Raw genomic sequence first — 13,683 nt, forward strand, 5'->3', positions numbered from 1 at the left:
TTTTTGTACTAATTTCTCTTTTTCTCGATTGTAATCTAAACCATCAGCAAGACAAATAAATGTGCGTACCGAAGAGAATATCGTTGCTGTAGTTCGAAGAGTTTAAGAAAATGCCGAAATGTCGATAAGTCGCCGTTTTCAACGTGTTGGCCTTTGTCTTTCGACTACGTGGAAAATTTTACGTACGGATATTGTCTTAAGAGCCTATAAAATACAGCTCGTGTTAGAATTGAAGCCAAATGAACATCGTTCACGATGCATTTTTGCTGATTGGGCTATTTTGAAACTGGCCAAAAAAGAATATTTTTACCGAAAGATTGTGTTTAGCGATGAAGCTCGTTTCTGGTTAAATGTCTTCGTCAATAGACCGTATATGGAGCAAATAAAATCCTCAAGCTATCAACGAATCACCATTACATCCGTTAAAATTGACTGTTTGGTGCGGTTTATACGCTGGCGGCATCATTCATCCTTCTTTTGAAACGAGGAAGGAGCTGCGGTTACGACGAATGGCGGGCGGTATCGAGTAAAGCAGACTGATTTTGGTTACCAAAAATTAATCAGCTAAACATCGACGACATTTGCTTCCAACAAGACGGCGCAATTTTCCATGCAACTTGTTTAACCATCAATTTATCGCAAAATCAATTTTGTGACAACATTATTTCTAAAAGTGGTCCTGTCAACTGGCCTCCTCGTGCGACTTAACGCCTATTATTTACTTACCGGCGTTAACTTGGAAGCCACTTTTCAGCAGCCGAATTCATTTCAGCAGCCAAACGACCAGTGGCGTCGATAGAATTTAAAATTAACGAATCGATCTGTTTTTGGAGTGCAACGCAAGAATGGACTAGTTTAGTGATGTTGATAATACTATATTTGACACGATAGAATTAAAATATAGAGCGAAACTGATAAATCAGTGGAAAAATTTTGAAAATCCATTAATAAATGACTGAGAAATAGATTATTTAAATTTACGTATTTTAGCGCGGAACGTCTTTGGTCTCCGACTCGTCTGTGACGTCACGCCACTTGCCTGTGATCGCTACACCATAAATTACGTTTAAATACTTAGCCGGGCCATAGACCTAATATCAAATGGACAGGCCCTTAGAGAGAAATTCTGGCATGCCGCATATGAAAGAGAGAGATGGAGCTAGATGAGTCAACGTCAAAATCATATGATCAAAACATTGAACTCACATTCAGAAAATCGCTAATTTTTCTCTCATTCTGAATTGAACACATAGTTAATCTGATTGATTCGATTTGTAAAAGTGTTGAACATTCTAATAAAAGGAATTAGCGGTAAGTATTCCGTGAAATCTTTATCGGATTTCATGAAACTTATTGAAAGGCCGATTTCATCTTGAAAATTAATCGAAAGCTCATGTTTTTCTAGAATCCATCTGCTATTGCGAAATTCAAAGCACCAAAAGAACTAATTTTCAAATAAAATGCCTCACACTCGTGCAGCCTTCAATTGTACAGCGAGATTAGAAACAAGCCAAAAGTTGAAATTTCATTCGTAAGTATTTATTTCTTTTAATACCCTCTGAATTCATACATAAAGGAAATATCAGTTCACAGTTTTCCAAAGGATGACAAATTAAGGGAACAGTGGATGAAAGCTGAAGAAGAATTGATTTCAACCCTTTTTCCTTGTTGAAAATATGCAGCAACCGTTTTCATCAACATGATTTATTAATATTCATGGTACAAAAACTCTGAAAAAAGATGTTATTCCTTCAGTTTTCAGTTTCTCCAATTATGCCTGAGAGATTAAATTATGGAGATAAATGTCTTGAAGATAATATTGAAGGTATATTAATATTTTATTTTTTATGGATGTGAAATATCTATTTATTTTCCGTACCTTATTTTATTCATTCATATAAATAATTATTGCAAAAGAAATTGAACAGGACCAGCCAGAGACAAAACAGCAAGAGATGGGGCAACCAGAGACGGTACAACTGTTTATAATAACAAAATCCTCTGCTGCTGCCATGGAAGATTTTCCTCCCAGATTGAATACTAATATTAGAAATACCAGAAATTAGAAACCTGAGAATGAGGATTTCCAAGAATGGAACACTAGACGAAGTAATATCTGAGAGAAACATCCAAAGAAAACCAATAATCTCAATGTTAAATAGGATATTATCGATTAAAAACATAAATGTGAATTCATCTTTAGAGAAGCTCATTCACTGAAAGGCTGAAAATTGGTATCTTGAATTGTTATTTAGTTGACAATTACTTTTAACGTATGAGAACAACAACTTATAACGTTATGATATGTATTTTTCAGGAAAAATGAATGTATCATAACTGATCCTTGGAGAGATAAGGAGAAGATCCATAAATTTCAAGATTTGGAGGAGTTTAGAACTAAGAAGAGGTAGAGCTCAATCCTGATATTTTTCAATATCCTGGATATTAAATGATTGGAAGAGTGAATATCCTCCTTAGTGGAGAGTGAGAAATCCGACTGCGAATATGTTCTTCCTCATGCGCTGATAGTCTAGAGTCGGACCATTTTTTAAATCATTTATTGTAATAATGTATTTTGAACAGCAATAAAAACTCTCTTTTTTTTAATTGCCTCTGTTATCTGGAAACAATTTTTTGAAAGATTTTACTATTATCAAATTGATAAGTGACTTGAACTAAACTAGTTGGAAGTAATACAAAATTGAAGAATGAAATGTAATAGACATAACTGATTGTATTTAAACGATAAAATTGTTTGTAAAAATGATTTTTCATTCTACCATCAATAATATTTGTACTTAGAATTTTGGTTGTCGAAAGCCAAAGTAATAGAATAGAACAACACAAATAGGTGATTACTAAGCAGTATACTTTCATTTTGAATCTTTAAATGGTTATATTTGAGAATTAGTCTATATTGAATTGATTATTCCAACCAAACATATGAAAGAATGATCATCTTCACTCAATAATAACATAATATAACGATTTTCACTTGATAAAAATATATGAAAATTATTCTCATTTTAAGTTGCGATATAATAAAAGATATATTTTTTCTACTATCTTAATAGAAAACTTCATTCTCGCCCCTAAAGAAGGAAGGAAAAATGTTTTCCTCCCGGCAGGAGTAGAAGTACCATTTTCCTCCCTGACTGATAAAAATGACGACCTTAAAAGTAGTAGAAAAGACTATATACATACCTAAGGAAAAAATGCTTTCCTTTCTTGGTATATAAATAATAAAAATATTATTTATTATAGCTTTTTCCATAAATTCTCAAACAAAAATTAAACTTTTGATAGTCAAAAATAAATTAATATAAGAAAGATTTCAAGCAATTCTAACCCTCGTTTACATTGCTAGAATTCCAATATATCAAAATAATAATGAGTTTAATTCAGAATAAAAGAAAAATTCAAGATTTTCCAAACGTAAGTCCAATGTTTTGGTCATATGATTTTGACATTGACTCATCTAGCTGCATCTCTCTCTTTCATATTCAGCCTGACGCGAACTCTTCGTGAAAGTCTCGTTAGGGCCTGTCCATGTGATATTAGGTCTATGAGCCGGGCCAAGGCTCTCGCGCCGTTTGTAGTTGTACAGTGTAGTTTTAACTCGAGTTTTGTTTTTATGTCACCATAATGGAAGAAGGCTTCGTGAAAGGACAAAGTGACAATTTGCCTAAAATAGATATACTTATTCGCAGTGATGGAGTTTTTTTCTTCAAATCCATCTTATTTCAGTGCTGAAGTAAAAGGAGTTAAACTTTTCAAGTAAGTATCTACTTTTGAGTTTGTTTCATCATGGTTCAACTTATAACGATGATTTATTCAAAAAACGTTTCATAAACAGTTTGTAGTTGAGTACTGGTTGTTGAAGTCTATCCATTATCAATGGCAAAACATATTTATGTGAGGAGTAAAAAGTAAAAAGAGAAAAAAGTAATGTTTACTGCCCGTATAAAATCCGGTATGAATCAATTCTATCTAAGTGGACCACTTCTTCCTTTGATTCATGTCATTTGGTACATGAAAAAACAATTTATTGGGGTCTTTAATTGTCGTTCTTGCACACATAGGCACAATACAATATTTGTAGGATTTTTTTTTATTTCAGCCATCGTGTAACGAACCAAACAAGACACGAACGGCACAAGTGATTGTACGCCAATGAATTTGTAAGCACTCTGCGAATACCAGTCTCATCGTGTAAGTGGCGTGACGTCACACACTAGATGCTGCGTACTATGAAATCATTCTTCCAAGCGCAACTTCAAAGTCCCATAACTTTTTCATTTCTAGAGATATTTCAATGATTCTTCCACATTTTTGTTTCATTTTACTTAAATTATTAGAATTAATCCTTAACAAAAAAAAAAATGAAAACTAGTCCATTTGCTTTTTGAGTTCACTTGTTCTAGGAAATTGGAGAAATTAAAGTAGAGGCGTAGGGAATAAAATTCCAGTCCTTATACAAAAAGAAAACATTAATCTCTCTAAAGATACAAGATTCCAAACTCGAAATATAGATTTTATCTCTAAATAACAGACTTATCAATTTGCTAAATCTCTCATAAGAAAAATTAGAAGAAAATAGACCATCCACCTATCATCTAAAGCAGATTAATCAATTCACTCGCCCTCTAACCATTTGTGGTTCCTGTAATGAAACTTCTGTGGCCAGTTAGAATTTCAGGGGCGTATAAAAAGGAGTAGACCACGTTACGCTTCTTCTACGTGAACGACTTGCTATTCCAGGCACGATCGAGGTAATCGAAAGTGAAAGATGTCACGACCTCGACGTCGATGCTCTGGTTGTTTTCTTCGGAGGCTCTAATGAACCATGACGAAGGCGACGATTACCGCTGCATCGCATAAATTATCGGTGCTCCAACGCTCGATTGAGCGATGGAAGAAATGTTTTTATTTTTAAAGAGCTTGAGAACTTTGAATGATAATCAAAGGCAGAATTATTGTTGGAATTAATGTTTTTATTATTTCTATCTAATAGATAAATTCATGGCATTTAATTTTTAAATATCATTTCCGGCATATGCCTGCCGCTGCTAAGAGTTACATTGTCCTTTCGTTGATTCCAATTTTTCACTACTTCTTCCAATAAATCTCGCAGTATGGCGTCAATGGTGGCTTGAACAATGGTTACCAATACTTCAAGAATTGCTGATTTGTCGGTATCAGATATTCACGGCTTCACTTGAAATCAAGTCAAGTAGTAGTAGTTTTTCAATGTCAAGTCAAATCAAGTATTTATTTATCAAGTACTTGAATTCTATCAAGCTACTTGATTTTTAGCATTGTGTAGTGTCACATCAATAAAAAAATTATAAAATGAGTTTTAATTGTTTTTATATTTTTGTGATAGAAAAAAACGATTCTGTTACCTTTGTGAAATAAATCTGAAATATTTAACTTTAATTTCGGAGTCCGACCGCCACGTAAGCACTGTTTCGATTGCCCAAGAGCTAAAGATTGCACACAAAACCGTTTGGAACTATTTGCATAAAGCTCAGCGCGTAGACCGAATTTATATTTGCGAAAGTGTATCACTTATGACAACGTCAAGCGAAAACGGTCGTGGTCGAAACGGCGAAAACGTTTTCCAAGTTAGTATTGACGGCCAGAAATGGATTGGCAGGGAATTATCTACTATGAGCTGTTCCCCCTACGGTAGCACAACTGTTAACTCTGAACTGTACTGTCAACAATTTGTCCGTCTAGTCTAAAGGAAGCTTTCGCCCAGCAGCGACCAGCTTAGGCCATTAGGAGAGGAATTGTGTTCCATCAGGATAACGCCGGGTCACACACTTCGATGGTGACTCGTCAGAATCTCCGAGAGTTTGGTTGAGAGGTTCTTATGCATCCCCAAACCTAGCACAAAGTGATTACCATCTGTTTCTGTCCATGTCCAACAGTCTTGTGAAAATCGACAGTCTCAATTTTTTGCCAAATGTGCGAGGATTTCTATGAGAGAGGCATAATGATATCACTTTCAAAATGGCAACAAGTTCTCGAACAAAACGTCGCATATTTGACCTAAATCGGATCATTTCAACTATGGTAATGAAATCCTTGTTTTCATCCAAAAATAATGGATTCCTTTAGACTAAACCTTATATCATAAATGGAAACAATCAATTATCAGATCCGATCCGTTCTCATTTCATCATAATTGATTCATACAGTTATGAGAAGCATCATCTTCAAATAATGCAAAATCGATATGGAAATAATGGAAGTAATGTCGAAAGTACATTAATGATATTTCAAGTGAATGTTGAAGGAACTTTTATGTTTGGAGTTGAAGGACTGAAATGATTTTAGTTAATAAGTTGAAAGTAATTAATTCACGGTTAGTTGTTGCCAGAAAGATTTATTGGTATTTATCTGTGAAATTTGGTCAATATTTATATAAGATTAAAAACATATTCTTAAAAGTAGAGCAGTTAGCCAGCAATTTCTAAAATGGAAGTTTGTAAAATAAATATACAAGTTTCAAGTCTGTAATTTCAGTAAGTTTTTCGGTTTATAGGATACTGATGCGAAAGAATTGGATTAAAAAATACGAAAATTAAAAAAAAAAAGTTACGTCTGCCCTTATATTAATTCAGTTATTCAATTTATCAACCGTGTACTCAATTCGCACACTTCGGAAGAATTAATTTTTCTTTTGGTCGGTTTTAATATTTTGACAATTTCGAATTATATTTCTCAATGAAAAAGTATATATCGAAAAAATATATGAAATAGCGAACGTTTTGGCATAATGATGACATAATTTTGATATTCAAATCAACATAGTGTTAAAAGAAGAACCTGTCACATCCCTGTCGAAGACTCGAAGATGTGATTAAGATCAAACCTATCATGAGAGATCAAGTGGAAGAAAGAGCCAAATGAACTTGAATTCAAAACTGATGAAATAATCATTACAATTACGTTTAAATAATTTATTCTAAAATTTAAAAAAAGGCGATTATTTATCAAATCATACTTTGAAGAAACTGATATTATTACTCTATGATGATGTGATTAACGGAAATGATCCTTGATTGTGATTTGAAGCACTCCATTCTCCAACATTTCGATGTTTTGATTCATTAATTCTTGATTGAAATTATTTTGTTTGTGCAGGGCATACTCGAGTTGTATCAGACGTATTCAATCGTGAATACAGTCAGTTACTACATAATCGTTGAATGAATTATTGAACCTTTCTATAAGAACAGCACAATCCTGGCTTTATTTCAACTGTTTCCCAATATGAATTGCTCATTAACATTGCCAGTGTAGTAATAGATCCAATTTTACGCGAATAGCTTTCAATGTTCATGAGAAAGTTATGGGACGATTTCTTTGTCGATTTTAGGAACATTTCGAAAAAATCAATTGAAAACCATGGAATAACAATAAAATGTAAAGATCGTGTATATATCTATATAATACAACAATCTCAAGCAAAATTTCGAGTTGTTGACGTCGTCGGAACTATAGCAATTTCAAGCAGTATAAAGACAAAAAATTTAAAAAATCAAGTTCATGCGCCATTTGATCAGTTACGTGATCTTCAAGGACGCAATTGGCGTATGCATGAACGAGTGCTCAAAAGCCCTTGACTTCACGTTTGTGCTCTCCTTAGTGTTTTTGTCGATATTCTGCTTATATCAAAAAGTGCACCTGCATATCAAAATGTATTGAAAGAAAATTAAATTTTCTTTCAGACGATAAAATATAACTGATTTGTGAGGTTTCCTAATTGAAAGCAAATATACCAATGGAAATATTGAGATACATTTGTTTTAGATATCCATGAAATGTCATAGAACATTCAAATTATGATAATTTGACAATCAGCACCGATTGTACAGTATTGTTGAATTTATCAACGAATACTTAATTGATAGACGATTCAAATGGAAAGCAAAAATTGAACAAATGATGTTTTGATGAAATTGTCCATTCTTCACGGCCAATATTTTTGATATTCCTCATGTTCATTAGGTTTAAGTCAGGATATACATTTCATTAAACATTCTGCATGTTGTTACTATAATTTGTTATTATTGGCCGTGAAGAATGAACAATTTCATCAAAACTTTTGGATATCATTTAGTGTCTTCCGTTTGAATCATTTTTCTATGAAATTTTCGTTATATAGGGTGTTTGTTTTCGAGGTATATAACTTTAAGTTGGCATTACTGTTCAAGATGGCGACAGATTTAACAGCTGTCAAGTGATTTATTCTCAGTTTGGTTTGGCAATTCATCACGAATAGAATCACGCCTGAACAACGCTTGCAAATAGTGCAATTTTATTTCGAAAATAATGGTTCTGTGCGGAATACGTATCGCGCACTACGTCCATTTTATCGTCGACAAAATGAAGCGCACTTCTGGTTGGATGGCTACGTCAACAAACAAAACTGCCGCATTTGGAGTGAAGCTAATCCTCAAGTGTATATCGAAACACCGTTACATCCAGAAAAACTGACTGTTTGGTGCGCTTTATGGGCTGGTGGAATCATTAGTCCGTACTTCTTCAAAAACGATGATGGCCAGAACGTTATAGTCAATGGTGATCGGTATAGAGCCATGATTACTAACTTTTTCATTCCTGAATTGAACAACCATGATGTCTAGGAGCTGTGGTTCCAACAAAACGTCGCAACATGTCACACAGCTCGTGACACAATCGACTTATTGAAAGACACGTTTGGTGACCGCCTAATTTCACGTTTTGGACCTGTGAATTGGCCTCCATGATCTTGTGATTTAACACCGCTAGACTACTTTCTGTGGGGCTATGTTAAGTCATTGGCCTATGCGGATAAGCCACAAACCCTTGACCATTTGGAAGACAACATTCGCCGTGTTATTGCCGATATACGGTCACAAATGTTGGAAAAAGTCATCGAAAATTGGACGTCCAGATTGGACCACATCCGAGCCAGCCGTGGCGGTCATATGCCAGAAATCATATTTAAAATGTAATGCCACAAGATTATCTCGCGGATAAATAAAATTCATGTCAATCGAATAATCCATCGTTGTTTTATTGCAATTTAAAGTTCTATAGCTATAAAAAAACACCCTTCAGAATGGCCAAGACGTTAGTCAAATTATCATTGCTCACAAGTTATACAAGCTATGTTTCGCACAAAAAAGGAGTAAAATAAACAATTACTCGAAAACCACTAGGGATAGTTTTTTAATCAGAACAAAATATGGAACGGGCATATTTTCGGAACCGCTAAATCCTAAATACATTTGGGAAAACCCATTACCTACTCATTGTTCATTTTTCGAATGAATTATTTGTCATTATCTTCAGTATGATTCAGTACCCAGCTTGTCTCAATCAGCGTATTGTACACCTATATCGTAAAATTATATTATCGAAAACATGATAAAATTGAATGAAGTTAAAGTGATTAATTCAGGCTATCATTCGTCAGACCAAAAACGTTTCGATGACCGCAACACGTTTGCACGTTTTTATCGCTTTTAAAATAAACTAGACGTGACAAATCGTGGACCAAACCGCCAACTGATATAAAATTATTCTATTTATGCGGGGACCTATACACAAAAAATTAGACCAAATGAACAATTCTGCTTCTCTTCTTCATCTCATGTTAAGAGGGAACACCACCACGTGGTCGCTCAGTTCAAAACGAAATTAGATATATTTCGTCTTACTAATCACCGATTTTTATGGGGTTTACACACAATTTCTTTGAACAATAATCTACATGGAAGAAAGTACTTATTTTTAATTTTCGAATGGAAAATTTAAAAAAAATTGGTAACTTTTCGTTTTTCGCAAAAAAAATTTGATGATATTCACTTTGAATTGAAGTATAATGAAGGAGTATTAATATTTAATATCTTCTACATGTCTATAACATTCATCATGTTTGCTTAATACTTCACAAGAAGTGGATTGTAAACCTCATTAAAAAGTGAAAAAACACTTTGCACAAAGCACTGATATATTTTTAAAATATTCGTGAAAATAAACCTACCAAATTCATTACAAAAGAGGTAAAACTATAATTTCGTGAAATTCAACGTACATCTTCTTCAATGACTATGTTTTTCTACCTATCCCTCAGCGAATATCCAGATATGGTTCTTAGTATCTTCATTTCTGTTGTTCTAAGGATAGACTTAGATCTTTTGTTGTTCTCTCGGGTTTTTATGAAGTGTGACATGATATACCGAACACAAGTTTTTGTAAATCCCAGTTGTTGTATGTTTACTAATATATTTGTTGTTGTAAAGGGTGTTTTTTTTAGAGCTATAGAACTTTAAATTGCAATAAAACAACGATGGATTTTTCGATCGACATGAATTTTATTTATCCGCAAGATAATCTGGTGGCATTACATTTTAAATATGATTTCTGGCATATGACCGCCACGGCTGGCTCGGATGTAGTCCAATCTGGACGTCCAATTTTCGATGACTTTTTTCAACATTTGTGGCCGTATATCGGCAATAACACGGCGAATGTTGTCTTCCAAATGGTCAAGGGTTTGTGGCTTATCCGCATAGACTAATGACTTTACATAGCCCCACAGAAAGTAGACTAGCGGTGTTAAATCACAAGATCTTGGAGGCCAATTCACAGGTCCAAAACGTGAAATTAGGCGGTCACCAAACGTGTCTTTCAATAAATCGATTGTGGCACGAGCTGTGTGACATGTTGCGCCGTCTTGTTGGAACCACATCTCCTGGACATCATGGTTGTTCAATTCAGGAATGAAAAAGTTAGTAATCATGGCTCTATACCGATCACCATTGACTGTAACGTTCTGGCCATCATCGTTTTTGAAGAAGTACGGACCAATGATTCCACCAGCCCATAAAGCGCACCAAACAGTCAGTTTTTCTGGATGTAACGGTGTTTCGACAGACACTTGAGGATTACCTTCACTCCAAATGCGGCAGTTTTGTTTGTTGACATAGCCATTCAACCAGAAGTGCGCGATACGTATTCCGCACAGAACCATTATTTTCGAAATAAAATTGCACTATTTGCAAGCGTTGTTCAGGCGTGAGTCTATTCATGATGAATTGCCAAACCAAACTGAGAATAAATCACTTGACAGCTGTTAAATCGGTCGCCATCTCGAACAGTAATGCCCACTTAAAGTTATATACCTCGAAAAAAACACCCTATATCTGAAAATAAGAAAAAAACGAAACCTCCCAAAGAAACATTATTCCCCAAATTTTCTGAGTGTCCGAAAATCCCGCAAATTTGGTGGAATTTACCCAAATATAGCATACCTGGAATGTCTGAAACGAGAATCATTCGAGTAATTATTATGTCATTATAGCCGCTTTTATCAAAAATTCAGGATTATTCGCCTGGCTATTGTATGACTCAGAAAATGTACATCTTGGACTTATACTTTGATAAAACTTATTTACATTCCCAATCTTTGCGGAGAACGTTTATCAGATATTAATCAGATGAGAGAACATGAAAAGACTTCCCAATATCAACAAAAACAATCCCAGTATATTCATAACATCCGGTTGACGGGTGTATATTTCAATTGATTTCTCATTATTTATTGATTTGAAGATTAATCAGTCTGTGGATAAATTTCATACAAATATAATGAAACACCTAAAGTGCGCTCTCATTTCGACGGTTTCTGATATTGAACAAAGATACAATTATATTCTTTCGAGAATGAGCAATACCAATTTATATTCTTTAGAAGAGCAATATAAAAATTTGTTATTCAAACAAAAAAGCAGATGTTGATAAATCTCAGTATTAACAGAAGAAATGTGAACGATCCTTGAAGCATACCAAGTAAAAAAATAATATTAATTTGATTACAATAATGTCTATAATGTTGGTAATCTGGCACACATTAAAGAGAACAAAGAAGGATTAAGAGAATTTGACGATAGTGTACTTGTAACGGGTGTTTTTTTTTCGAGATATATATCTTTAAGTTGGCATTACTGTTCAAGATGGCGGCCGATTTAACAGCTGTCAAGTGATTTATTCTCAGTTTGGTTTGACAATTTTTCATGAATAGACTCACGCCTGAACAACGCTTGCAAATAGTGCAATTTCATTTCGAAAATAATGGTTCTGTGCGGAATACGTATCGCGCACTACGTCCATTTTATAATGTTTAGCGATGAAGCGCACTTCTGGTTGAATGGCTACGTCAACAAACAAAACTGCCGCATTTGGAGTGAAGCTAATCCTCGAATGTATGTCGAAACACCGTTCCATCCAGAAAAACTGACTGTCCAGGAGCTGTGGTTACAACAAGAAGGCGCAACATGTCACACAGCTCGTGCCACAATCGATTTATTGAAAGACCATGATTACTAAATTTTTCATTCCTGAATTGAACAACCATGATGTCCAGGAACTGTGGTTCCAACAAGACGGCGCAACATGTCACACAGCTCGATTTATTGAAAGACACACACGTTTGGTGACCGCCTAATTTCATGTTTTGGACCTGTGAATTGGCCTCCAAGATCTTGTGATTTAACACTTTCTACTTTCTGTGAGGCTATGTAAAGTCATTGGTCTATGCGGATAAGCCACAAACCCTTGACCATTTGGAAGACAACATTCGCCGTGTTATTGCCGATTTACGGCCACAAATGTTGGAAAAAGTCAACAAAAATTGGACGTCCAGATTGGACTACATCCGAGCCAGCCGTGGCGGTCATATGCCAGAAATCATATTTAAAATGTAATGCCACAAGATTATCTTGCGGATAAATAAAATTCATGTCAATCGAATAATCCATCGTTTTTTTATTGCAATTTAAAGTTCTATAGCTCTAAAGAAAACACCCTTTAAATGCACCATAGAGAAAAATTCATTCAAATGGAAAGAAAATGCGGTTGACAAAAGTATCCCGTTTTGCGTGATTGCAGTACATAAGATATCCATCACTTGCAAATAATATATATCAATATGTCTTATATCTGTGATTTTTCGCATTTTAATCGAGCTATTACTTGAAGCTTACTATGATTTTCAATGAAGTAAATTCTAGAATACAGATCTATTTGAACGCACCTCATAATTGAAAGAACACATCTTCAGTCTTCACAGCGTTATAAAAACTGTAGACATTTTCCAATCGATAAGATAGGAGGATGATGCAAACTTTCTTCAAACAAAGCTTTATCGCAGGATTGTCAGCCAATTACTCCAAGTAAATTTGTTAACGAAGAAATCAGGAAAGCAATTAGTGCAAGGGAATTGATTGAGTCACTAGTACACAACAAAGAGGAAAGGAAGTTGGTTATCAGACAACGTCGCAAAATATTCATGACAAATATATATAAATTTGTTACATTAAGTTCTCCTCTGTCCAAGATTCCAAAACCTCGTTCGGAAAAGCTCACCTGCAAAAAAAAGTTCAATTAGAAATTAATTGAAAAAACGATATTCTTTAATACATTCCTTATTTAAAAATATTTGATTCATCTTGAATTCCACAAACCATAAATATGTAAACACATGACATATGTAAGAAAATCAAAATATTGCTCATTCACAAGTTTGTTTGCAATAGTGATTGCGATTTCTTAATAGACTTCTTAATGTTTTTCGTTTTATCTTACATTTTATTCATTTAGCAAAGTATTTCTGTTACTTTC

The 13,683-nt window shown here is 34.3% G+C and overlaps 1 protein-coding gene and 1 long non-coding RNA gene across 32 annotated transcripts in view; one reads left to right on the top strand and one right to left on the bottom strand.

Annotated features, from left to right (window-relative positions):
* The window catches only part of LOC123675614 (F-actin-monooxygenase MICAL3), a 116,410-nt gene that overhangs the window by 62,134 nt on the left and 40,593 nt on the right, over positions 1-13,683 (bottom strand). For 25 of the 29 annotated variants that reach the window (XM_045611016.1, XM_045611044.1, XM_045611040.1 and 22 more), the window contains exon 2: positions 13,378-13,428. The exons of the other annotated variants lie outside the window; for them this stretch is intronic. In XM_045611016.1, coding sequence (XP_045466972.1) covers positions 13,378-13,428 — 51 coding nt within the window. The remainder of the gene's footprint in view (positions 1-13,377; positions 13,429-13,683) is intronic. 29 annotated transcript variants of the gene reach the window in all.
* On the top strand, positions 1,112-2,756 carry LOC123675619. 3 transcript variants are annotated; one of them, XR_006746794.1, is made up of 4 exons: positions 1,112-1,311; positions 1,406-1,531; positions 1,587-2,234; positions 2,318-2,756. It is a non-coding gene; the product is annotated as an uncharacterized LOC123675619 (long non-coding RNA). The 3 variants fall into 3 exon arrangements; XR_006746793.1 differs by lacking the exon at positions 2,318-2,756 and having other exon boundaries at positions 1,587-1,825; positions 1,918-2,193; XR_006746795.1 differs by lacking the exon at positions 2,318-2,756 and having other exon boundaries at positions 1,587-1,825; positions 1,929-2,193.

This window comes from Harmonia axyridis, chromosome 3 (assembly GCF_914767665.1).
Source record: "Harmonia axyridis chromosome 3, icHarAxyr1.1, whole genome shotgun sequence".
NCBI lineage: Eukaryota > Metazoa > Arthropoda > Insecta > Coleoptera > Coccinellidae > Harmonia > Harmonia axyridis.